At 40.8% G+C, this 24007-nt stretch overlaps 2 protein-coding genes across 5 annotated transcripts; both read left to right on the forward strand.

The window, feature by feature from the left end:
• Positions 1-632: 632 nt before the first annotated feature.
• On the forward strand, positions 633-17554 carry fam107b (family with sequence similarity 107 member B). Of its 4 annotated transcripts, none has more exons than XM_075469738.1 (4): positions 633-802; positions 13558-13720; positions 16318-16474; positions 16619-17554. In XM_075469738.1, the coding sequence occupies exons 2-4, from the start codon at positions 13593-13595 to the stop codon at positions 16736-16738; spliced, it is 405 nt and encodes a 134-aa protein (XP_075325853.1). In that variant the 5' UTR covers positions 633-802; positions 13558-13592; the 3' UTR covers positions 16739-17554. The 4 variants fall into 4 exon arrangements, with proteins under 4 accessions (XP_075325853.1, XP_075325852.1, XP_075325850.1 ...); XM_075469737.1 differs by having other exon boundaries at positions 13582-13720; XM_075469735.1 differs by lacking the exon at positions 633-802 and adding an exon at positions 12286-12462.
• A 2787-nt stretch (positions 17555-20341) lies between these two features.
• LOC142383910 (glycine cleavage system H protein, mitochondrial-like) lies at positions 20342-24006 on the forward strand. Its single transcript, XM_075469740.1, has 5 exons — positions 20342-20526; positions 20709-20791; positions 20932-20995; positions 21841-21972; positions 23449-24006. The coding sequence occupies exons 1-5, from the start codon at positions 20376-20378 to the stop codon at positions 23544-23546; spliced, it is 528 nt and encodes a 175-aa protein (XP_075325855.1). The 5' UTR covers positions 20342-20375; the 3' UTR covers positions 23547-24006.
• The last annotated feature ends 1 nt before the right edge of the window (position 24007 follows it).

The raw sequence follows: 24007 nt of genomic DNA on the forward strand, positions 1-24007 counted from the left end.
GTCTAAATGGTTTTATTTATTTACTTTTCCCCCTGTTTTAGTCCCCACAAGTCCCATTGTGTTCAGCTTTCATATGGTGGTATACAGGCACGGATGGGAGGGTTTATCAGAGATTTGCCTCCAGGGACATAAAATGCATCTAATTAACGCGAATGGAAAACAATAAAGTCGGAGGCCATAAAACCAAAACAACGACTTGAAACATACTAAGACGACCTTTAGTTAACAGGAAAGTCATGTGATGACATTTTGAGTATGGGTCACTTATTGATGTTGAAATGAATAATGCAGGTTCAAGGGAATGTTATAGCGGCAGTGGCTGAGTTGACCCACATGTATATCAGACAAAATTCATAAGTTTCATAAAAATCTATAAATAATTCTGATGAGGTCCCTAATAACACGTTTCAATACTTTTCAAGACACGTAGTAAATGTTCAACTGTTTGTTACTGTTCAGTTGTGGGCGCGTTATATGATGTGCACGCGCATCAACTACGCCCCGCCCTGAGCTCGAGGGGTCTCCCTCTCATTTACTCAACCGAGCATATAAAGAAAGAGAAGGGGGAGGAGGGGCCAACGTATTGCGTCATAAAACCCCTCCCTCCCACTTTAAATTTACATTTTCTATGGGTCTTGACTGCGTGTACGTGTGTACGCGCTCGAGCTAACAGTTTACGAAAGGAGACACACCTCAGCCCCAAGAAGTGATCCGGAGACGTACCGATGTGGCCTGCACCACTTTGTCATTTTAAATATTAAACAAGTTGAGTTGGAGAAGTCGCGTCGGGTTCCACTTTGAGGTAGGTGCATGTGTGTGTGTGTGTGTGCGCGCGCTTGTCTGGAGCTCGTGTCATTTTTGTGTGGGGCTGATTCACAAGCGCACCAACAAAAAGCCACACGTTTTAAGCCCTCTGTCCCACCCCGTCGGCAGAAGCAGAAGGTTTTGGACTTAAAAACAAGAAAGTACAAGAGTCGACCGAGGAGAGGGAGAATGAGATTGCAAAACGCAAACTCTTGGTTCATTGTCTCCTTTTGTTGTGAAGCGCATGACTGTAGCGACGGGACAGTGGAGAACAAACACGTTGGCGTACGTACAGACAGTTAGATTTTCCTCAGAGCAGGTTGGTGCATGGCAGTTGGGCTCTTTAGGAAAACGTGAGTGTTTGTGTGATGTTCAGAGAAGATGTTGTGGCACTGAACTGTGGTGTTTGTACAGGCTATTACGTTAGGAAATCACACTTATTAAAGTCATAAACATGCGTCCTAAAATCACGATTGTCTCAAAAGTGTCTGTAGTCCTCTAACTCAAGGCATATATTTTGTTTCAATGGCTTTCTTGTGTGTTACAGCAGCCTGCAAGTATCAAAGCAGTCCTTATTTAGACTTGTTCAAGACACAAAATAGCATATTTAATGTGTGACTTGTAGCTGAGTTCATTGTGTGTGAGTCAGCCAGAGTGCATAATGGCACCAGCAATGACTCTCGCCCTCTGTGTCAAAGCACATGGCTTCAGTCAGAGCTGACAAACAGCCATGAGTTGTCATCAGGCGGACTGACCAACCGTCATGTGCACCAGTGTTTGTGGGTCCCTTTCGACAAAGCTTTGCACATTGAAAAATCACAAACTCTCTCCTTCATGGTACACTATGCTTCTGTCAAACTTTAACATAAAGCAAACAGGGCGAAACCCAACTGGAGCCAGAGTCTGTGTATTTTCTGGGCGGAGGCCCGAAACACAGCAGCCTGGCAAACACTTGTGGCACAGAGCGATCTTAAGGTGAAGTAGTTGAAATTTGGGTCATCAGATGTGGAGAAGTGACAAAAACAGGTGGAATAAATGAGTAGGTGCACAACTCAAGAGTGTGGGTGCGGCGTGAGGAGAGAGAGGGGAGTTCTCGCACATGTGTTAGTCATTTGGAGGGGAGTTTGGTAAACGATTTACATCTGTTTTCTGATCTTTGAACCCCCTTCTTCCTTCTCCTCTCTTGTTTCTCTTACTGAGCCTCTCTTGCTGTCCTGTTTCCCGTAAGGGCTGATGCAGTCACTGTGTGGTGGGAGTTTTAACTGAACTGCTGTCCGCTCCATTATTATTGCACTCAAAGGAATTGAAGTATGAATGAAATGTCTTAGTTTCCATTCTATAATGGCAAGGGTTCATTAGTGGTTCTGGTGTAGTCCTCAGATGTGTCATTACAGGATCAGACTCCACGTTGAGGAGTCAAACTGACCTCAAGGGAATCAAGGTGTTTCGGTCAGGAATAGCTGCGTTTCCAGGATGCACATGACCAGCGGCCCGCGTGTGTGTTGACATTGTTATCTTTTACAGCCTGGCTGGTCGGTCCGTGGGCACCGAATCTTCATCGCTCAGCAGATTGCACTGATCCCTAAGACCCACAGCTCAGGACACACAGAATTGCTGTGTAACAAGTTCCTTTCTTCTTAGTTTGATTTTGCATGCTGGTAGTGAAAGACTACCTTGTAGCAGATGTTTTTAAGTTGTTGTTTGTTTTTTTGTTTTTTTTGGGGGGGGGGGGTTCCCCGTTAGGGAAACAGAGGTTTCAGAGCATCTCTTTGCTTTGATTATAGGAAACACTGGCCTCTAGTTCGTCCAGAAAGGTGTGAATGCTCTGCGTTTTCGTGCTGATGCCAAAGTATTGCTTTTTTCCTGCATGTTATAGAATGCTACCGTGAGAACTGTTTTCTTCTGAACAAGTTCCGGTTTCTACTTCAGTTTAGGCCTACATGTGTCAACTGAATGTTTTAAACTATTCTGCCTTGTAGTTTCCTGGAGTAAAATCGGACAAAGCTTTTCCTACTCTTTCCTCTTGCACGATAAGCGAAAAACTTACTGAGTTGAAAATATCCTTTCCTTGTTTTGTTGTAAAGCATGTAAAGCATCACGTTTTTGAGTTGCATAACAACTATTTCTTGAAATCCAAGTTGTTGCCGCTGACTGAGTTGCTTGGCATTTCGATCCGTCTTGTCTGTTTCACACAGACCTGTTGTGCATCTCTGTGCCACCTTCTCGTATGCTGGCTGAATGAAATGTTATGACGCAGTGACAGAAGTGGCGCAACCCCTGAATCCGTCAACGGGACAAAAATGAACTGTTTACACTGCGTTGTGGTTTTATCATGATTGGGCCACAATATAGGAGCTAAATATCCCGATAGAGAGTTTGTGTGTGTGTGTGCGCTTGTTTTCATGATCTCATGATGATGTTTTTCTGGTGTAATCACTCAATGTCTTGGAACCTGTAGTCCTCATGGGGACCAAAGCCCTGTCCTAATGAGGCAGAACATCATTTCCGAGGTACTGGTTGGGAGGTACTGAAGGTGTGAATGTAGCAGGAACTGGTAATAGTTCCCACAATGAAAAGTAGTCAGTATAGTGTTTTAATGAGGATAGCTGCAGAAGCCTGTATGCTTGTGGGTGTGTATGCATTCCTATGTGGGGAGATCAATTTATATAAAAGTCAGACATGCACAGGCTTGTTCAGGCAGGCTCAATACCTAATGTTGATTAACTTATCAAGGGTACTTGTATGCATACCAGAGGCTAAAGCAAAGAGACACACCTAGGAAGACTGAGCTTCCCAAAGAATTCCATTGATTTTTCCTTCTGTTATGTCAGAGCTTCAATCACAATAAAGCGCCATTACTGTGTTGGCCACTTTGCATCGTCTTGTAGAATGGATGGCACGCGTGCCCGCGCGCAGCCTGTAAACATTTTACTCCTTGCGGCTTGTTCGGCTGAAGTAAAGGGAAATTGGGAGATAGAGCATTGTGTACTGGGTTAAGATGCTTGAATCAGGATGTATGATTCTGTGTCATTACAAACACAAACAGGAACATGCACCCAGAGAAGAACAGACCCACTCTTCTCTGGAAAAACATGACGCCTCGGGGGTTTCACTATGTATACCAATACTGGTCGTGGAAAGTTTCATCAGACAATGAAATGCATGATTGCTTTCAGTTCCAATTTGAATATACATTGATGTGCAATCTGTAGTGAAGTATAAGGTATAGAATCAGACTGAACAAAGTCACTTCACACGGCCTGTTTTGAGCCTTTGTTGTTTCATTGTCCGTGTATATGTGTGCTCGCACCCTTGTTTGATTGTCTGACTAACTGATGATTGTCTGGCTGCTCAAGGTAACACTTGTTTTTGGGGTTTTCTCTGCTGGCATGTAAACAAAGGAGAACCTCCCAAATGCTCCCTGGTGAGCCCTCCAGCCAATGAGCTTTGAGGTCCCAGCTGGGCTCAGCCAGTAGACGGCGAGGAGGGGCGGGACTCTGATCCATCAGGAGAAAAACAGCAGTTGAGCACAAAGCTTTGAATCTGGAACTGGAACAGACAGCACAGCCATAACAAAGACTCTTCCTTTTTGACTATACAGCACTTCACACTGCTCAGTCAAATGTAATGTGTGTGGGTTTTACACTACTGACAGTGTAGATATTACAGCTGTATTTACAAGAGTGATGAGGACTGTACAGTAACTGGGGACATGTTTACATGAAAAGTGCAGGTGTCCTCTCAATAATTTGTCTTTTTTTTTTTTTTTTTTTCTTAGACGTGCCTGTCAAACATACATGACTGGATCTTGTGCATTTGTTGTCTTCTTTGGTCTTCTGTTTCAGTCCACCTGTTCTCATCAGGTCTATACATATACTTAAAGAAGCATGTGTCGGAGCCAACTGTCAAAGGGTAAAGACCAGCCTTTTGTGGTTGACTGACAGGTGTGAGCCCGAACTGTAACCCCTTACCAGTGTTTAAGAACATGTGTTTGAGTCAGCACTTTGATTTTAATCTGTGCATTCCAATGTTTCTCGTTCCAACGTGTCACTAGTTTAGTATTTGTTTAGCTTTCTGTGGTTATCTGTGTACGTGTGTGTCCATACTTGCTGTTGTGTGCCCAAAGCAATAATCACTGTGCCGTTTCATCACATTCCTACAACGTGACTCAATATGGTGTCTGTGCCTTTTCAATCCATCCCATTCATTCTGTTATCTGCCTGACCCTGGGGCTCATACAGTGTGGCAACATGTCTGTGCACGAGCCACCACATTGAATTACCACAGTCGGTGCTGAAAATAAGCGGTCAAACTAGGAATGCATTGGCTCAAAGAGAGAGCTGACAGTTGAACTTGATTAGCTTGAGCTTTTCTGAGGAGCATTTAAACCAAAAAAACGGTTTCGCTTGTAGTTGTAACAAAAGCTTTGCCACCTGATTGCATTCGGCTGCAACTAACCGATCTGGACACTTGCTCATATTACTATCAGCTCCTATAACACATTAGATGCGGTTGTGGCCGAGCTCATGTTATTATCGGACAAGACCAAATGCTTCTCGAGAGGCCACACGAGCTGAACGACTGAAAGAGGGAGGGAAAGTTACACAGACAGAAACAGTCACGTGAGGACACCATTTTCAAACGAAGATTATAATGCTGTCGTTTTAATCTGACCTGAAAAGTTCTCTAATGCATTGTCAAATTAAGTGCAAAGCGGTAGTTCACTGTTTTGAATGCAGAACAGGAACATGCTCGTGGTGAATATACACATGAGAGGTAGAGGTTTAAAGGTTCTTCCTTTTTCAGCGTGCCATCTCAAATTACAGTAAGTGATGTACAGCAGAGGACTCTGTGTGAGGGGAAAGTTGAGTTACGATTTTCCTCATCTCCAATATTTATGTGTGTTAAGTGTCGGGGCCTCGTTCATAAAAACCTTCTTAGAGTTGTACTTCATCTTAGTCCCATGGAAATTTCTGATTGTCTGCCTATATCCACTTCATAAAAGGTGTTGCGCATTTAAAAAAAAAAAAAAAAAGTTTCATTTTTAATGTACGCACAAAGGAAGGCTTATTCAGGAGTAGTCACAGAACAAAAGAGAACAGCTAAGGTTTTGCAGGCATGGAAGAAGAGGTTGAAATCTTATTATTCTATGGCCTAAATGATGGGTTTATAAACTAAGGCAAACAGGCTTGAATGTGCAGTATTTGTCCCATACTGCGGTATCCCACTGTAAGCTGCAGGAAAGTCACTTATGTCAAGTCGAGACTATAGATGGTTTCCTTCTATTAACAAGGCTTCATAAATAACTATGTGACTGTGGTTTCTGCTCAAGTTGCATTTGAGATTAGAAAAAAAAAAAAAATTACCATAAGTCAATTTCATAATTGAGGCCCTGTAAGTCTTAAAGGGGCCGGTTCTCTCGCATGCAGACGGCTAGCATACTGGAAGAGGATGGGTTAGAAAAGCTGATTAAAGAACAGCGATCACTGCTTGTATTAAGGCGCTTGTTTGATCAGGGAACTATTAATGACTTTTTTTTTTTTTTTTTTTTTTCCATAACGACACCACTTTATCTGCAGGATACTAATGTCAGTCAGAGCTCAGTCTAGTCAGTAGAAAATGTGGAAGTTACTCTTGTTCCTTTTTCCCCATCTTCTTTTTGTCATTTCACTAAAACTACACTGTAAAAACTTCAAATGACTTAAATCTTTGGCAACCTTATGCTTATAGAAAACAATTGACAGTTTGAGTCACAGCTCCTTATATGCCTAGACACTCTAACCACCCGGCGGTAATGTGGCTGGGCGTCATAAGTCTATTGAGTCGTCCTGTGTCCTCCTAATGGCTTCAGTGTTTTAAACACTTCCACACAGACGCACACTGCACAGCCAGAGTTTGAACCTCGTGCTGTCAGATGATGCAATTTGTCCTCTCCCTTTGTCTGTATTGCTGCATGGTTGCGCATCTGTGCTTTATGAACCCTAAAACCCTGACTGTAAATTCCCATACCCCTGCATCTCCCTGGCGACATCACTGCGTTGCGGGAGCAGGGCGGGGCCTTTCAGAGGTCAGTACATTAGGAGGCCCACAGAATTCCCCAGCTCCTCTTCTTCATCGCTGCATACCCCCACACTTTTGGCAGGAAATGCAAAACAGATCTCAACCCCCAAACTCTCCAGGATAGTTTTCAGGAGATATTTTCTTTTCTTTTTTTTTTTTTTTTTTTCTTCCTCAAACTTCAACCCTCTTTAAGCCAGATACTCTGAATGCTAATTGTACATGTGGTGTGATGTATTAGAAAAAACAGTTTCAATGAAACTGAGACACATTAAAGTGTCGTATTGATAGGAAATGGGGAACTTGGCATCTCCATAGTGATCTGAGAAAAACAAAAAGTTTTTGCCTTCTTTGTGATACGATACAAGTGTTGTTATTTCTACTTTTTTTTAAATTTATTTTTAACATGGACTGACCCATAAATGTTAGCACCTATTTCTATTCACATTAGTTTACCAACGTACAATGAAATACTGAAAACAAACACTGCGTGAGATATGCACTTGAACAAGAGGTGCTCGTGAATGAGAGTGCTTTCCACCATGATTTATGTGTTGACACAGGGTGGGCTTGTAAATGAGAATGTATGTACACTCAGGCTTTTCTATCTCATTGTCACCGCTGAACACTCAAATCTTAGTCTGTTTTTTTTTTTTTTTACTTTTTCTGTCCCCATCTTAAAAGTACACCTCTGCCCCACCCCTCTCTCTCTCTCTGAATTGTCAATTAAAAGCCTGTATCTCTGCATTTTAATTAGGACCTCCTCTATTTATGGCTCAATGGCCGCTTCATTAACAGAAAGGCTAAGAGACGCACAGCCGGATTTGTCCAGCTTGTAACACATAGCTGGGAAGGAAAGTGTATATGTGTGTATGTGGGAGAGGGAGAGAGAAAGAGTGGGGTGTGGGGGTTGCTTCAGGGTTATTGATGACGCAATTTCCCCTGAGGGGTGGACCTCCCATCTGTGAGTGGAACAGACAGGATCTCGCCAAGAAGGAGACAAAAACAAGAGAATGAGAAGGATTAAATGGGCCAAATAAACATGATGTAGGTAAAGGAAGTTTTAGAATTTTGTTTTGGTTTTTTTTTCTCCCTTCTGGACATGAAATCTAATCATGTGGCTGACTCAAAACCAGCCTTTTCCCATTTATATTATTGCTAAGCTTCTGTTTTTTGTATCTTCTACCCAAAGCTGTGACCAATATTAAGAAGGTATAAATACTTTAAGAAAACGTACGGCTACTGAACTGTTTTTTATTGTTTTGTTTTTGTTGTTGTTGTTTTTCAGCTGCTTATCAGTCATCAAGAATCAGCAGTAAATATGACTCTGCTCTTTCAGGTTCCAAATAAGATTCCTTTATTCTTTTTTTTATGTTCTATGCGTCAGCCTACATCAAAACTGAATGAGAACACGCTGATCAGTCCTTATTTGGAAATCCTGACCCCAAGAAAATAAATCCTGGCAAGTAGGTGTGGTCTGCCGTGTGTTCACGACCAATGACGGCTGACTGCCTGGCCCCACCCTGTGCAGATCTATAGATGCTCTGTTCGGTTTCTGCCTGTATCCTAGAGGAGAAATGTGGGCTCAAATGGTGGAGGAGGCCACAGCTGCTTTACTTGCCTTATTTTCTCTGTTTTCGGAGGCTGCAGCATGCAGAAAGCCACTTGTGACCCATAAAGGGCTAAACCATGTCATTATTAAGTATTAGGACATTTTTGGGCCAATCATAACTGTATATGTTCATTTGCATCTTGCTGATGTCCATAATAGTCCGCTTCTTTAAACTGTTTGTCTTTCTAATGGTCTCCACAGCATCGTTTGTTTGGCCAATTTAGGTTCTCCCCATCACTTGTCTGTCGGCCTTTCTCTCTCTATCTGCACTCATCTGTTTGAGCTGGGAAAGTGTCTTTCTTGTTTGGATTTTTGGTTTGTAGATGGACATAAACGAGCTAAGCATTTGTGTCATGTTTGGTTTGTGGTTCTGTGTTTACGCTATGCAACATCTACTATTTAAACATGCACCCTGCTTCCCGGTTTAAATCTGCTCCTCCATACATACATGCATACTTTGTAACAACATGGACTGTGGCAGCTCTGATTTGCTCACCCTGTACATCGTGTTTCGTGGCTTATTGCTGTATTGAAAGACAAAAGAAAAAAACAAAATATCTAATGGGCTCCATCTGGTTTGCTTATGATTCTGATACAATACCCAGAATTCTGCCTGTGGAGCTATGTTCCTCTTTTTCTTTTTTTCTTCATGGCTGTCATGTCATGAGGGGAGAGGTCATACATCCCGTCTTTGGCGCCTTCACTTCTGCCTACATTGCAGTAATTTCAGTAAAAATAAGCAGTTCCGACAATCCTCAGCTCCAATGTTTGCTGTCCATGTATTTGCAGAACTGGGGGTCTGGAGCTTCTGTTTCTAATTCTGATTGTTTACAAGTAAACAAAAGTTGGGAACAAGGGACCTCGGGGTGGCCCTTTCCACACTTGGAAAAAGAACCGTGGAGATTTTGCACTCCTCTGCTAACTGTAGTCGGGCTTGATGAATGGCAGCAAGGTGTGACACATCAGCAGACTAAAGAAATGCCCCTAAACTAGAAACTCTGGGTGGGGTATTTCTGCGTGACACACTGCGAAAGAAAATCTGTTGCGAACTGTTGTTTTGCTCGTCTTATTTACTGACGCAGACACAAGCACACAGGTAGAAATGATCACTACGGAGCGGGTCACATCATGGCTTGTGTTTTAACATGAAAGCATAAATCAAGCGCTTTAAAGTGTAGGCTTGCAAAATAAAGCAGTTAACTGCAGCTGAAAAAAGGGCGTGAGTATTCTGTAGAATTACAGTTTCTCTGGATTCACTGCTACGTGCGACACCCTTCTGCATTATCTGAAGCGTTGTTTTTTGGAAATTTTGACTATAGCTACATTATGCTTGTTTTTGTATAAGTCATACGCATGAAATGAGGCATCGGTGTAAACTGATATAATTTACGTGTTGGCTCTTAGAACTGTGTCACAATATAAAGAAACGGGAAAAGTGGCTTTGAGAGAAGTGAGAATTGAGTATTATGAATGCAGGTCTGTGTGCGTGCTGGCTCATATAGCTGAGCTGGATCTGATGATGCAATAGCTTGGCACAGTGCAGGCACTCTACCCTTCGAGGACCAGTCATTCTATCAGCTCTAATGCAACCTGCCACCACTGGGTACACTTTCACACACAGCCACAAGTGCAAACTCATTGATCGATTTACTTCCTCTTCTTAAACCAAACCGCCTCGCATGTTTCCATTTCACTTTTACACGATGAAAGAGAAGCATGCTATGAGGATGATATTTGTAATATCTTTAAAAGCACGACTACAGTTGTATCGATGCACACATTTAAGTTTGTGCTACTTTTAATCCTCCTGCAGGTAGCATTTCCAACAACTGGGATGTTTCCTGTTGTCGGCTTATTCAGAAATGTGACATTTCACACACAAAACACAATTCACGGCTGCAGGGAGATGGGGAAGTGAACAAAGGGAAGCTGTGTTCACATCATCCTCTCATCTCTTTTTTGAGACCCTGCCCTGACCTATTTTTTTTTTATTTTTTTCCTTTGGTTTCCATAGTTTTTACAAACTTTCATCTAATTTCTTTCATGAATGGTCTTGCATTTTGCATCGCCCTAACGCTGCACGCTTCCTCTTGGATTTCTTGGACAGTGGTCCTTTGGAGGCTCATTATCTGTGTGTGTATTCCTCTGCTGTAGGGGTGTGTCCCCAAACCAAAAAAAAAAGAAAACCTCAAACCACAGACAGGGGGGGCTTTCATAAATTTGTCTGACATGCTTGGAGTGACTTTACTATTTATGGCATAGCAGTTTGATTAACGAAGATTAACAGTAACGGTGTTTGTCATAGTATTGTTATAGTTTTAAACTCCGCAGGTTACAACACAGGATACAAGGAAGAAGGCTTGTCTTTATCTGACTGTCATTAGAACGTGATTGCTAACAATGGTAGTTTTTAGCTGTTAAACTTTAACTGATGGTTTACCCGTGCCATCTGTAGCTAGGATGCAGGAAACCAAAGGAGACGAAAATAAAACATGTAAAACTACCAGTTATAAGACTGGCTTTGAGCGGTGCTCCAATTTGAGGGTGCAGGTCTCTTTTGAACTCCCCATGCTACTTCCCCTCTCCCCCCCGGGCACAGAGGAAGTCGGAGCAGATGTGTTAAACCAACGGACACTGTGACAACACACTGCCAGTCTGTGAGTTCTTCAACCAGTTGCACTCTGCATTAACAGAAACCACACAGTACAGGTGTATAGATGACCTGTGAGCTCACAAAATGTACTGAGTGCCGCGGCCCTCACTAACATGACTTGTGATGCGGTCATACATCGATACTAAACAGCAAAATATGTGCTTTTTTTTTTGGAACAGACATTCCAAACAGGACTTAAAAGCAGAGTACTCTGCTAGATGAGGATTTAATGAATTTATTTTAAATATATTGTTGGACTTGTGCTGACCATATGAGTTTTCTTTGAAAGGTTACTAATCTGAGGATTAGAGGAGATTACCCTCTATATAATACCCCAAAGGTATTATAACCAGCTAAAATTATTATCATGACTTGTCAACAAATTATTTTTCTAAAGTATTTTTTAGTGATGTGGCATTTTTCTGCTTTTTGTCCTTTTAGCCTGTGCAGTATCGCCATGTTTCTCTGAGGCTTCTTTGTTATGTAACTGACATGGTTTTATTTTTTGGCAGCGTAAAAACATCGACCTCTAGTGGTGGCTTTAACTCATTACACCAGTCCATTTAATGTAGGCTATGTTTTGACACCCTCGCCCACCCTCCTGTTTCCAGCACGTGCGGTGCAATGCATCTTTTGTACAACGGACTGTGATTGGCTAGCTCAAGATCCTGAACATCTTCGGGGTTGTTTTTTCAGTCCACCCTTATCATCAGACTGCAGCCAAACAGGAGACCTGTAACCAAGCAACGCCTTGAAATCGCAGGCACGATTGTTTAGAAATCTGAGTCATTCCTTTAGGACGTGGGAAAATGAATGTATTCAGTTGTTGGGCATTGTTGAAGTATACTGATAAATCTGATGTAGGAGTGCACTGTTAGACCACCTAACTCTTCTTCTAAAAACACCTTTTTTGTTCACAAAGTGTCAGTGATTAGGTTGACGAAGAAACCATGAGTTTCATAAAGCAACTGCTGTGTGGAAAATTCTGTTTATTGACAGGGAAAAATATTGATAAATTCCTGAAGATTTGCATTTGAAGTGAGAGGGAGAGAGGAGATGAAAGAGAGCAGAGAGAGAGGGAGTTTGTGTTGGCGTATATCGGTGTGTGTGTGTGTGTGTGTGTGTGTGAGCGTAGCTATAAAACAGACTTTGAACTCCAACCAGCTCAGTAGCAGACAGCTGTGCAGTACAAAGCGCATCTCCTTCACGAGGCTCTGCAACATACTGACAAAACAGGACAGTCGGCTCTAATAGCTTTCCCTGGAAATCGGATTTTGAATCAAAGTAGCAGTGATGACGACAATGTTCAGATACCCTGTCTTTCCTCATCTGCAGGGTGAGTCAGTCTAAGAGGTGGTTTTGAGCAATTTTTGCAAGTAAAAGTGAATATATATATATATATATATATATATGGGTTTTTTTGGTATTTTACAGCTTTTTGATACACGTTTCAAAGAGACATCTTTTTAGGTAGTTGGAAGATGTTCGTGTGGTTGGATCTCCTGACTTATCCATTTATCATGTTCCTGAATAGAGCTTTGGAACCATATGTTTAGAAGCAATTGGATATATTTTTAATGACGCAACCGGACAAAAAAATCTTTCTTTATAATTTTATAAATATATTGTGGTGGATCCACTGTGATGTTGATTTGGTAGTCTTTGTTGCTGTTGATGAGCAGAATCTGATGGTTTTCTAGTCACTGGTTTTGTTGGCAACTCGTTAAATCATTATTCTAATTTCCACTTGTGAAATGCAAAATATTTTTGGTCAGTCGGCCATTGTGTAGTCTAAACTGGCCAGAAAATATGTGCACATGAAGGTAGATAATGAGTTATCTTTTTTTTGTTTGTTTGTTTGTTTTTATCAAAAACATTATTAGCCTCTGGAATTAAAGTGTACCAGCAGCATGTGGAACATTTGCATAAGAAGGTACATCAAAATATATTCAAAAGTGACTTTGTGCTGCACAGATTCATGTGTTATTTTTGCATGTGTTTCTGATATCATTTGACAAGAGGATGAAATGTTCCACTTCACTCCGTGTGGAACATTTATGTAACTCCAGCGCTCAATCCCTTCATCACTATAGAGACCATACAAAAAAGTCATGCTAAAGGATCAAGCAGATGTTCGTGTCAGGGTGTTAAATGAGTGTCCTATCAGAAATTAAACGTTTGCCTTTAAAACACACTAAAGAAACATATGCTTTCGTTTCAGCTACTTTAACAGCCATGCTTGCACTGCAGATGTCTTTTTACTCTTTTATTTATTTATTTTTATTTACCACCACATGTCAGAATGATATATGAAATATTATCCAGATTAATCGGTGAACCAGTGAGTAGGTTAATGTCTACTTTATTTTCTGCATGCAAACCCGTGTCCCAGAAAATGGTAAATAGAAAGTCATTTTCTCTCTTTAATCAGATCCTGGTCTGTCATTGTCACCAGGGAGGAGCGTCATGGCGGAACCAGACTACTTGGAGGGAGACTGCGATGAGCTCATCAAACCCAAAAAGCTGATCAACCCAGTCAAGACCTCCCGTAACCACCAAGACTTGCACCGAGAGCTACTCATGAACCAGAAGAGGTCAGGAGCTGGATAACACCCTCTTTATTCTCTCTGGATGATTGCTCAGTGTCTTTCTTCTTATACCTCCTTATCAAGATTAGTGGATATTTTTAGATGGTTTTTGAAGAGGAGACCCTTAGCAACCAAGTTTTACCATGGTCTGTGGCAGACAAACCACAAAAAGGTTGGAATTCCAAGCATATGACTGGGACTGTAATTAAGCAGTAAAATACATTTTTTCACATACAGCAGGCAACATGACAGATAACGATTTCATTGTTTATTACCTTTTAAAACCCGCCGTGCTGTCCAACAATTTCAAGATGGCAATAACCTAAAGTTAACTCTTATTCAAAACTGATAAGATAGAGGGGAAATGATGCAGACTGTGTCCAAGGCTAATTTAGTTGGATCTCTACTAATAGAGAGTGAATGAATTTAGTAAACCCTGCTGCTTTCGTCGTAGTGTTCTCGAATTCAACCAGATTGTTTCTGATGCTTCTCTATTGTGTCGCTATGGGTCTCTTCAGTGGCTTCCTTTACCCTCCAGCAGCATTATTATGTAAAGCTTAAGATATAAAACTTTCATCGGAGCTATTATATAAATGCATTAGTGCACGAGTCAGAAATTGGTTATGTAAACCATACATACCTGAACACACGTGTGTGTGTGTGTGTGTATATATATATATATATATATATATATAAACTAGCTGCTAATATTATTACATGATCCTCTGACAGAAGATTCCATGCAGTTTTAAAGTGTGAGGTTTAATGCACATGTGTACCATGGTATGTTATCAACCTTTTGACACTCAATGTTTGTTTTTTTTCCTCTCACCATACAGTGCTGGCAGCTTTGTACATGAACTATAAATAGCTGGGTAAACACTCCTGCTGTGGCCAGCTGTTCCATCACAGCAGTGATGCTCTGTCTTTAAACAGATCAAAGAGTATGAAAGGAAAGTGTTGATGAAAACTGGGGAAACGGGAGAGATTTCATGAGAAAACACATTTGAATAAATTAATCCTGAGTTTCTAAAAGCTGCAAAATATTTTTTCTAGTTGTCTAGACCGACTGAGATATCAGCTTATAAGACAAACCAAGTGGGCTTTGGAAGGGAAATTGTTTTGATTGGACTCTTTCGCATGTATTGAAATCTCGTCTGCGTGGTGGATTAGTTGTACTGATGACAGAGAGGGGGGGAGGGGGGTGGTGGATGGGTGGGTGGGTGTATGGATGGATGGAAAAAAACAAACGTTATGTAATCAAGATTACAAAATAGTCTCTGGCTGAGGGCCTTTTTCTGCCATTGCTTAGCAGCAGTGACCCTTCCTACACACAAACACACATTTAGACATACACACATACAGAGGAATTTCAGAAATTCAGACTACAACAGATGGAGGTGCTGGTGTGTGGCGTACTGAACATGCATTCCGCCCAGTCTGCGAGACTGTGTGCACTTGTGGTTAGCAGGATCAGCAATTATATAAACCTTGAAAAAACGAGTGGCCTTTATAGCTCGTCTTGTTGCTCCCACTAACCTTGACCTCCTCTGTTTTCTGCATAAGGTAGAAACATCCCGATCTCGTCACTTCTGCTTCCCTATGCTTTGCTTCAGTGTGTTAAGTGCTTTCATAAGACCCCCACTGACATGGGAACAGTCCATTTAACTGCAGCAGTTACTGACTCTAAATAAAGTAGCGCCTTGTTGTAAATTAACTCCCGGTATCTTGGAACATTCTGGCTTCTGGGCTTGGTTACGTAATCTTCAGGATGTAATTATGCATTTAATTAAGGCTCTGCTGATGCTGAGCTGTAGGCAGGTAGGAACACTCTGTTTTCTGTGAAGACGCAGGCAGTCATGGAAGTAAAACAGAACTGATCACAAGGAAAGTCGGGCAAAACTGAATTGATAACAGTTTTTTTTGTTTTTTTTAACTAAGCACTGCCTCTGTCATTTCTCTTTATTGTATTTATTTGTGTATATGTGGCATTTGATTGTGGCTGTGATCCTTTAAGTGTGACTTTACTGTTTATTAATCTTTGCCTTTTATGGCTGACTCCAGCCCAATACTCCCTGCCCAACCTCCTCTTCAGCCCCCTTTATCTTGTAATTTGGAGGACTTTAGAGGATTGCGTAACTTTGCTCCTCTTGCCAAGACATTTTTCCAAGATGTCTCTATTCTCCTCTCTTTGAATACACAGACCAATGTGGCTGTGTAACAGTAACAGTCCTGGTATAAGACGGCTAACATGGGACTGTATTTGCAGATAGTTTAAGATATGCAGGGAGCAAAAAATTTAAGATAAAAAGGTTTCAACCCACTTTTCCATGGCAAACATAAGTTATGCAGATTTGTAAATGTACAATAATCTCCGATTGTCTCACTCTCAAAACAAGATTGACAGGTTTAATCCGGAACATCTAATACAGATCTGCATGTCAAACTAGAATTAGGTCATGGTTTTTATCTGTTTTGCATTCATTTGTAAGCTGGTCTCTCTCAGAAATGGGGTTGCTCAGTGTCATAACCCTGTGTTGCTGCAGGTTGACCTATAAGCTTTATTCTTTGAACAAACTGTAACACTGGTCTATTTTGCACAGGGGCTTGGCTCCTCAGAACAAACCTGAACTGCAGAAGGTCCTAGAGAAGAGAAAGAGGGAACAAATTATTAAGGCTCAGAAGGAGGAGCAGGAGGCCCACAAGAAGAGGAGCGATCTGGAGATTGAGCTCATGAAAAGGCAACAGAAACTTGAACAGGTGAAGTAGATGACTGGAAATGGTGTCTATTAATGCACATGTAACTGTATCTTCCCTGTATTTGAACTATATTGGTTCTAATTTTCTCTTTCAATCGAGTGTGACTTGATTTAATTGATGTTTTCAATGTCTCGTGTCGTGCAGCTGGAACTGGACCAGCAGAAAGATGAGGAGGAACAGGAGAACACCCCAGAGTTTGTGAAGATGAAAAGCAACTTGCGCAGGACCAAGCAGGAAACAGATGGGGAGGAACGAACCACTTAAAAACCTGCAGGGGTGTCTGGCTGACTGAGATGTCGGAAGTGTGTGTACGAAAGAGAGAGTGTGTTGTGTCTGTGGTTCACGGTGGTGACCTGACCAAGATGAACCTCCTGGCTTTCCCAATCTAGCTGTTCCTTCCTGCAGTGAGGAGAGAGACTTTAGAGACTAAAGACCCCCCCACTCTGTCTGCAATGGACCGCCAGCACTCACACCCATCCAGCAGCACACAGCACCCCCACAAGAGGGATTTAACATGGACATGTTACACACTTTTCAACAAGTCCGAGTGAGCTTTCCCTGAGCTCCGATGGAGAGGCAACCAACCACACACGCACACACAGGAGTTTTAACCCCCTTCCGTTTTCACTCCTTTCTGCACAGTGAGCTGTCATTTCTGTTCATCAATGTTGTCGTTGTTATTTTGTTCTCATCTTTTGAATTGGAAAAAGTGGACACTGGATGGACTCTTGAAGCTGTGTAATATAAAAGCCAAACAAATGTGCTTTTGTTATTTATGTTTGTAGCTTTTAGTCCACGTGTAGGAAAGGACACTTTTAGTCATTCTGTATTTTACTTTGTTTTACAACATGGTATATGAAGCCAGAACAGGACAAAGGGAGTGCGTGCTTGTGTGACACACTCAAGTTTGCTTCATTATTTTATTTTATTTTATTTTTTAAATTCAAGTCATGCCATTTCCTCAGCTAATGACATTTTGAGCAACAGTAGAACTCCCAGGCATGTGTGACTTTTCTTTATATATTCTGTTGTTTTGTATGAAAAAAAAAAACATGTTCCTTAATAAATGATTTAAGTTTTTTTTTTTTTTTTTTTTTTTTTTGGGCTTGTTATGAGGAAAATGTATTTGCTGAGTCATCAGTTTTTGTATACTCCTCTTAGCAAAGAGTTGACGGAAGCCAAGACATCAAATCAAAAGCTTACAGTACACACACTGCAGGCTACGTGGGAAAAAAACGACCCCGATGAGCCTCCTGGAACTTTTTTACGACAGCGTTTTGGTTTCACTTGCAATGAACCCTCAGAATGAATTTATTTAAATCGGTTAATCTGAATTAAAGTGTTGCTGACTGCAAAACAACTTTGATAGGGTGCGTAGCATTAATCTTTTAAAGAAAATCATAAAAGAGCTCACTGTAAGAAGCATGACGCTCTGGGTGTAGAAGTTTGCATTAGAATATCACACACGAGAATAAAATGGGTCTAAAAATCTGGTTATGGATTGCCAAAAGATGATTGTTTCTTCGTAGATTTCTAATATATTAAAGAATATGTTCCACTCCAGAATCTCCCTTTTGAATAAATAAATAAAATGATTACAAAGCCTTCAGTTCATTTTCTATTAGTTTTGCTATGCCGCTGGAGTTGGTGGATTTGTTATCCAACTAATAGCAGCTGTTTTTTTTTCTCTGCAATGAAATAAAATGCAAAAATAAGACATGCATATAAAGTCATTTTAATTTATGCTGGCTTTGACTGCAGGCATGCAAACTTGCCACCTTTCGGCGAAATTCGCCGTTTTGAAATCAAAATGGGTCATTGTTCTGAATCGCATAGATCCGAGGAGAAAAAAAAATTGGGGGGGGGGGGGGGGGGTTGAGCATGTCAACTAGCGAGTGAAACTGTGAACCTCAAAACTACACTAGACCTATCACCGCCGCTCTCTTGTCGTGACAACAAATGACTGACAAGAGTGGCGTGTGAGGGCGAACCCCTATTCCCCCCCCCCCCCCGGACCCCACACGGTGGAAATTGCGACAAGGACAGGTAGGGATTAATGTTTACAGTTGTTAACTTCTGAAGCTAAAATGCTACAATTTGACTGATGTCCTGAAATAGTCTTCATAACGAATTGTGTCGTTAGATCAATTAATGTGCTTTTAATAGTGTCTTTAATACAAGTGTCAGCTAAATGTCTTGATAACAGACTTGAAATAGTCTACAATTCCTCGATATTTCACCGCCTCACAGAACGCTGTTTGTGTTAGTGCTACTCGAGGTAACTGTAGAGTGGCTAACTAGCGCCTTCCACACAAGTTCAGGGCTTTGCTAATACTTTTAGCCAATGTCAATGGAGACCTTAATTGTCGCCGGACTTGGCTTTTTAACGAGGTATGCCCCTTCATAATACCCTCCGATAATCACGGAAAGGGAACATTTTGCCCATTTGAGGAGGTCGTTTCATTCGTCGTGAGTTTATCAATGCAGAGTCCGGAGAGCTCTGCCACAGGTCGTATTTGAGAGTGTGACCCCCATCCCCTCGCTGTTCGCCCACACCCCCGTTGATGATGACAGCCTACAGGTGCACTCGTGTTCATCCAGTATGATGCACCATCAATCGAAGTTAAAAGGGGCACAATGTAGGATTACGTAGTGCTCGTGGCATGCATGTCTCAAAACTTACACTGTCATGAAAAAATGCCGTTTAACTAAGCTTGCCGCGAGAATGTTTTTCATGTTAGAGTGCCAGCTGTCGATACAAATTTGTCTCTGGCGGTACGTCAAGTGAATTGCTGATATAAGTTTTTCCCGTGGAGCTCGTTTGGCTCAGCATGCCAAACGTTCACTTTAATGGTTTAATGACAGCGGACCGCGAAAGTGGTCGGGAGAGTTATCGTTCACTTACTAATGACATACCGGTAGGCTATTACTAAGCATAGGCTGTCTTGGGGCAGTAATTAATTAAACTTTTAATCCTACATAGGCCTACTTGTAGTATTCCTTTAAGGACCATGGGACTAACTTTTTCGTTAAATTTAATGTAATTAAATGTATGATACTACAGTTAAATGCTTTTGAAGACCTGTGATGTTATATGTCAAACACATAGGCTAATAGTACAGTAAATGCAATTGATAGGCCTACTGTACCTATAAATTCATCTTTTATGCTGCACAGCTGTTCTCTACTTAATGCAAATGGGACATACTGTATATTTTATAATATATATTTTGTATAATTTACAACTTAATGCGTCTCATGTTTTGATTTCAGGATGAGAGATTTAGGAGTGGAGGATGCTCTTTGTATTAGTTAGTTATTTTGTAGTGTATTTATTAATTCAATAGTTGCACTTATAACACAAACTACGAAATCCACTTTTCCGCGCGTGCCGTGTGTCCGTGTACCCTTGTCACCTTTTTCACCCCTGACCAGTTTGCATGCCTGTGACTGGAATTGATGCTTTACTTCTACTGCAACATATTTTGAATGTTTAGATGTTGACTGCAGATCTGGAAAGCTGCATATCATACATGAATTGTATTATACAATATGTGGGAAGCGTAGCATTGAGGGACGATTTCTTGTGTTTTTAACATAGTTTTGTATAAAAGGGTCGTAAACAAGTCTCACTGGTAGTAATTTGAGGTTTAATGTGGGTGGAAGAGCTTAGAATAAAAATTAAATAACTAAAGACTAGCAGGGTAGGTCATCAAAAGCTTGCAGATTCTCATGAACAAGTTTGTTTTTACTTTAGATAAGGGCGGGAGGCGGGGAAAGACCCCAGAAATGTTAAATGTAGTTGTAACAAATTGTTACCAGTGGGGGGCGGTAAAGCACTACTGGTCACTCTAATATCAACGAAGAAGAAACCAACTCCCCTCATCATTAAGCGACAAAGATGGCCGCTTGTGGGCTGCTCCGTTCCCTGTCTTGCAACTTTAGCACAGCACTGCCTTTACTTGCTCGTCCAACATCGCTTTCTCCTTTGCAGCGTGTTTCTAAATATTATTTTAGAAGAACACTCGCCTCTTCGTGCCGATTATCATCAGGTATCCATCCAGTGTTGATGTTTTTTGGAGCAAAAGCCATTATATTTGATAGCAAGAGGGTAAATTTAGCTTGAAAGAAGGACATGCTTGTTGACGGAGCTGCGACGTTTATGTGTCCCCTGTTGTTATTCTCCGATTACACAACCTTGTTTGTGTTCTAAGTCTTTCCTATGCTCTTGCAGCACTTAAATTCACAGACAAACACGAATGGATTCGAGTAGAAGATGACGGGATTGGGACAGTTGGGATCAGCAAGTTTGCACAGGTAAGTTTCCTGGCTGTGCGCGTGCACTCTAACATCTATGACATTGACACACGCTCACATGTACGTGCATGTACAACACAAGGACTCAGTAAAGAGAAGGTTTTCTTAACTACTTTGACCTTGTTTTCGGCCGCTTGCAGGAGGCTCTGGGAGATGTAGTTTACTGTGGACTACCAGAGGTGGGAACACAGCTGGCCCAGCAGGGTAAGAAATCAACTCGTTATTCAGCGCGTTTGTCAAGTATGGTTTTCGGCCGTACCACAATTTTATGAGCATCCATAAATTGCAATCCTTGCTGGCTGCAAGCAAATGGATAACTATTCTTCTTTTAAAGATTAGTTGTGTTCAGCATCACGAATTACTACTCAATAGTAAGGAAATTAACTGTATGCTATTTGCCTAATCATTGTTTTCTTTCCGTGAGTTAAAATCTAAACTTGTTTTTAGTTTAAACGTGATCAATCAATATGAGTGTTAGAAAATTGTCTTTATGCAACATTCCATTTTGATATGCAAACAAAGCATAGCCCAATTATGTGAGGTTGCCTGCATTATCATTCAATAGAAATATGTAATATTAAGATAAACATCCAAATGTATATTTTGGAAGTTTCCACTCATCTTAAAGAAGACGTGGAAAAAGCATCATTTTCAAATTTGTATTTTCAAATCAAATTGGCAAATCTCAACACGCATCCTGGTCACTGGTCATCAAATCACAGAAAATTGTTTTAAACCTAAATAAATTTTTCTGTAAATCCACTGAGTTCATAGCAACTTTGGTATATATGTTGGTAGATGTCCATTATTTTATTTTTTTGTTTGCAACCCTCGTAATATAATTTGTGACAGAGGCTAGTCATCTCAAAACGTCTTTTGATTTAGCCAGATAATAGTCCACCATTAGTTGGGTAGATGTACGCAAGCATCATTATCTTCCTTCGAAGCTACATTTAGACCGAGATGTAGCTAACTGTGTTGTTTTCATTCTTCTGAATTGTATCAAACTTTAATTTAAAGGCGTTTGTTTCTAACAATCATCGTCACAGATGAGTTTGGAGCCCTGGAAAGTGTCAAGGCAGCCAGTGAGCTTTATTCCCCTTTGACTGGAGAAGTTGTAGAGGTCAATACACGACTGGCAGACAGCCCTGGTTTGGTCAACAAGTCGTGCTACCAAGATGGTAAGTGTGCACAGAAATGATAGTTAAGTTCATTGTAAAACCTAGTTCAGGCTAATATTAGCATTTAAATTGGGGTAGTTTGAAGTGGACAAATTATGTTGGTGCTTGATTTCCATAGTTTGCAAATTTTCATTGATATTTCTTTATCTTTTGATATCTAACAGCTGATATCTTTTAACTCCTGTGATGGTGTCAGTTAAATAAAAAGCTAGTTAGCTTTTTTGTGAAATAAAATTGATCTTATAAATTTGTGTTTTTTTTTTTTTTGTTTTTTTTTTTTGTTTTTTTACCAAAGCTTAAAGGATAAGACCGGTTTTTTGACATTGGGCCCTTGATTTCACATTATAACATGATGTTCTACTCACCCCTGCTTGTTGTTGAACATTTGGAGCTGTTCCGAAGATATTCGAGAGGCGTCTGGCTGCTCTCTTGAGATATTCGGCCATGAAACGGTTTCCTATGGGCAAGTTTATACAGGCACAAACTATGCTGTTTATAATTTATTAATTACTGTACACTAGCACTGATAACGTGGAGGTGCGTCGCTTACTTAAAAAAATCCGGGTTACTGTAATTTTGAATTTTTGTGGTAAAGTGGGTGTTACTGACGTCATCGTCGTGCTACTGCCACAGACAGCCCACAGACTTGCTGCCTATTTATTCATTCGGCTAAAATTCAAAATTAGTAACCCGGATTTTTTTTAAGTAAGCGACGCACCTCCACGTTATCAGTGCTAGTGTAGAGTAATTAATAAATTATAAACAGCATAGTTTGTGCCTGTATAAGCTTGCCCATAGGAAACCGTTTCATGGCCGAATATCTCAAGAGAGCAGCCAGACGCCTCTCGAATATCTTCGGAACAGCTCCAAATGACCAACAACAAGCAGGGGTGAGTAGAACATCATGTTATAATGTGAAATCAAGGGCCCAATGTCAAAAAAACGGTCTTATCCTTTAAGAATTCTGTTATGGGCTTTGAGATTCAATTGTTGGACAGTAGATGGCGGTATTGCACTTTGACATAGAAGGCACGGACATCAGAATAATATTTCACAGCATGTACGATTTATTTATTTGTTTATTTATTTATTTATTATGTATGTATTATTATGGATTTTTTGTGGAAATTCATCTTTATAGAATATTTTTCTATTTCAAATTCAAATCGGTGTCACTGTTGGATCATAAAACAGCTTTCCTGTGTGTTGATGATGTAACTTTGACAAGAATAAAAGCAACCCTTCAGCCCAAACTGACACCTTCTGGGGGGTCACAACCTCTGTGGAACTCCATGTTTGTCTCTTCTTTATGGCTGTTCCTTAGTTTGGGCACATTGACGTGCTGTGTGATTAAATTTGAGTGGTTGCTTCATTGTTTGTTGCCAAATGAAGAATTTTAAAAGGTTAATTCCTGAAACTAAAATTGGCTACTGCATGTTTTCACCTGACTCATAGTTTAACCCAATTTCGTTGTAGGTTGGCTGATGAAGATGACCATAGCAAACCCAGCTGAGCTGGACACTCTGATGGATGAAGTAGCCTATGAGAGATACATCCGCTCCATTGAGGACTAACCCAGTATCCCCTAATAAGTGCCGTGCTCCTTTTCCTTTTCAAACGCCACTGGCAGGAAAACACACTAGATCTGCCTGTGCGTAAAGCTCCGCCAGGGAAGCTTTAGTTTCAGATTGCTGACCTGCCAGTGTTGTAGAGCTGTGAACTTTAGAAATCCTTTACCTACTGTTAAAAGGCTGACTTTAGGGAGCCTTTCAGGCTACACTGACTAAACAACAAGTGTTCGAGTTGCTGCTGCCTGAAATCCCCAGACAGAAGAGATGGAGACGAGCAGCCAGTAGAATATTTTCCAAGGATTTCAATCGGAGGTTTAAAACCATGATGTTTTGTTGTAGTAAATTGTTAGTATTAAAAAGCACTTTGGTCTTGTATTAATAATTATGTTGGTCTACACTGCATGTATGACAGTTAAACTGTGGACTTGAGACCTGTTTAATAGAAAATAAACATTTCCTGACAC

The sequence above is a fragment of the Odontesthes bonariensis genome, chromosome 7 (assembly GCF_027942865.1).
Source record: "Odontesthes bonariensis isolate fOdoBon6 chromosome 7, fOdoBon6.hap1, whole genome shotgun sequence".
Classification (NCBI taxonomy): domain Eukaryota; kingdom Metazoa; phylum Chordata; class Actinopteri; order Atheriniformes; family Atherinopsidae; genus Odontesthes; species Odontesthes bonariensis.

Coding starts and splice junctions, on each gene's coding strand:
- fam107b (XM_075469735.1), top strand. CDS start 12,420: ATGACGACAATGTTCAGATACCCTGTCTTTCCTCATCTGCAGG. Junction 12,463..13,557: donor TGTCTTTCCTCATCTGCAGG/GTGAGTCAGTCT, acceptor CTCTTTAATCAG/ATCCTGGTCTGTCATTGTCA. Junction 16,475..16,618: donor GGCAACAGAAACTTGAACAG/GTGAAGTAGATG, acceptor CGTGTCGTGCAG/CTGGAACTGGACCAGCAGAA.
- LOC142383910 (XM_075469740.1), top strand. CDS start 20,376: ATGGCCGCTTGTGGGCTGCTCCGTTCCCTGTCTTGCAACTTTAGCACA. Junction 20,527..20,708: donor TTCGTGCCGATTATCATCAG/GTATCCATCCAG, acceptor ATGCTCTTGCAG/CACTTAAATTCACAGACAAA. Junction 20,792..20,931: donor GGATCAGCAAGTTTGCACAG/GTAAGTTTCCTG, acceptor GGCCGCTTGCAG/GAGGCTCTGGGAGATGTAGT.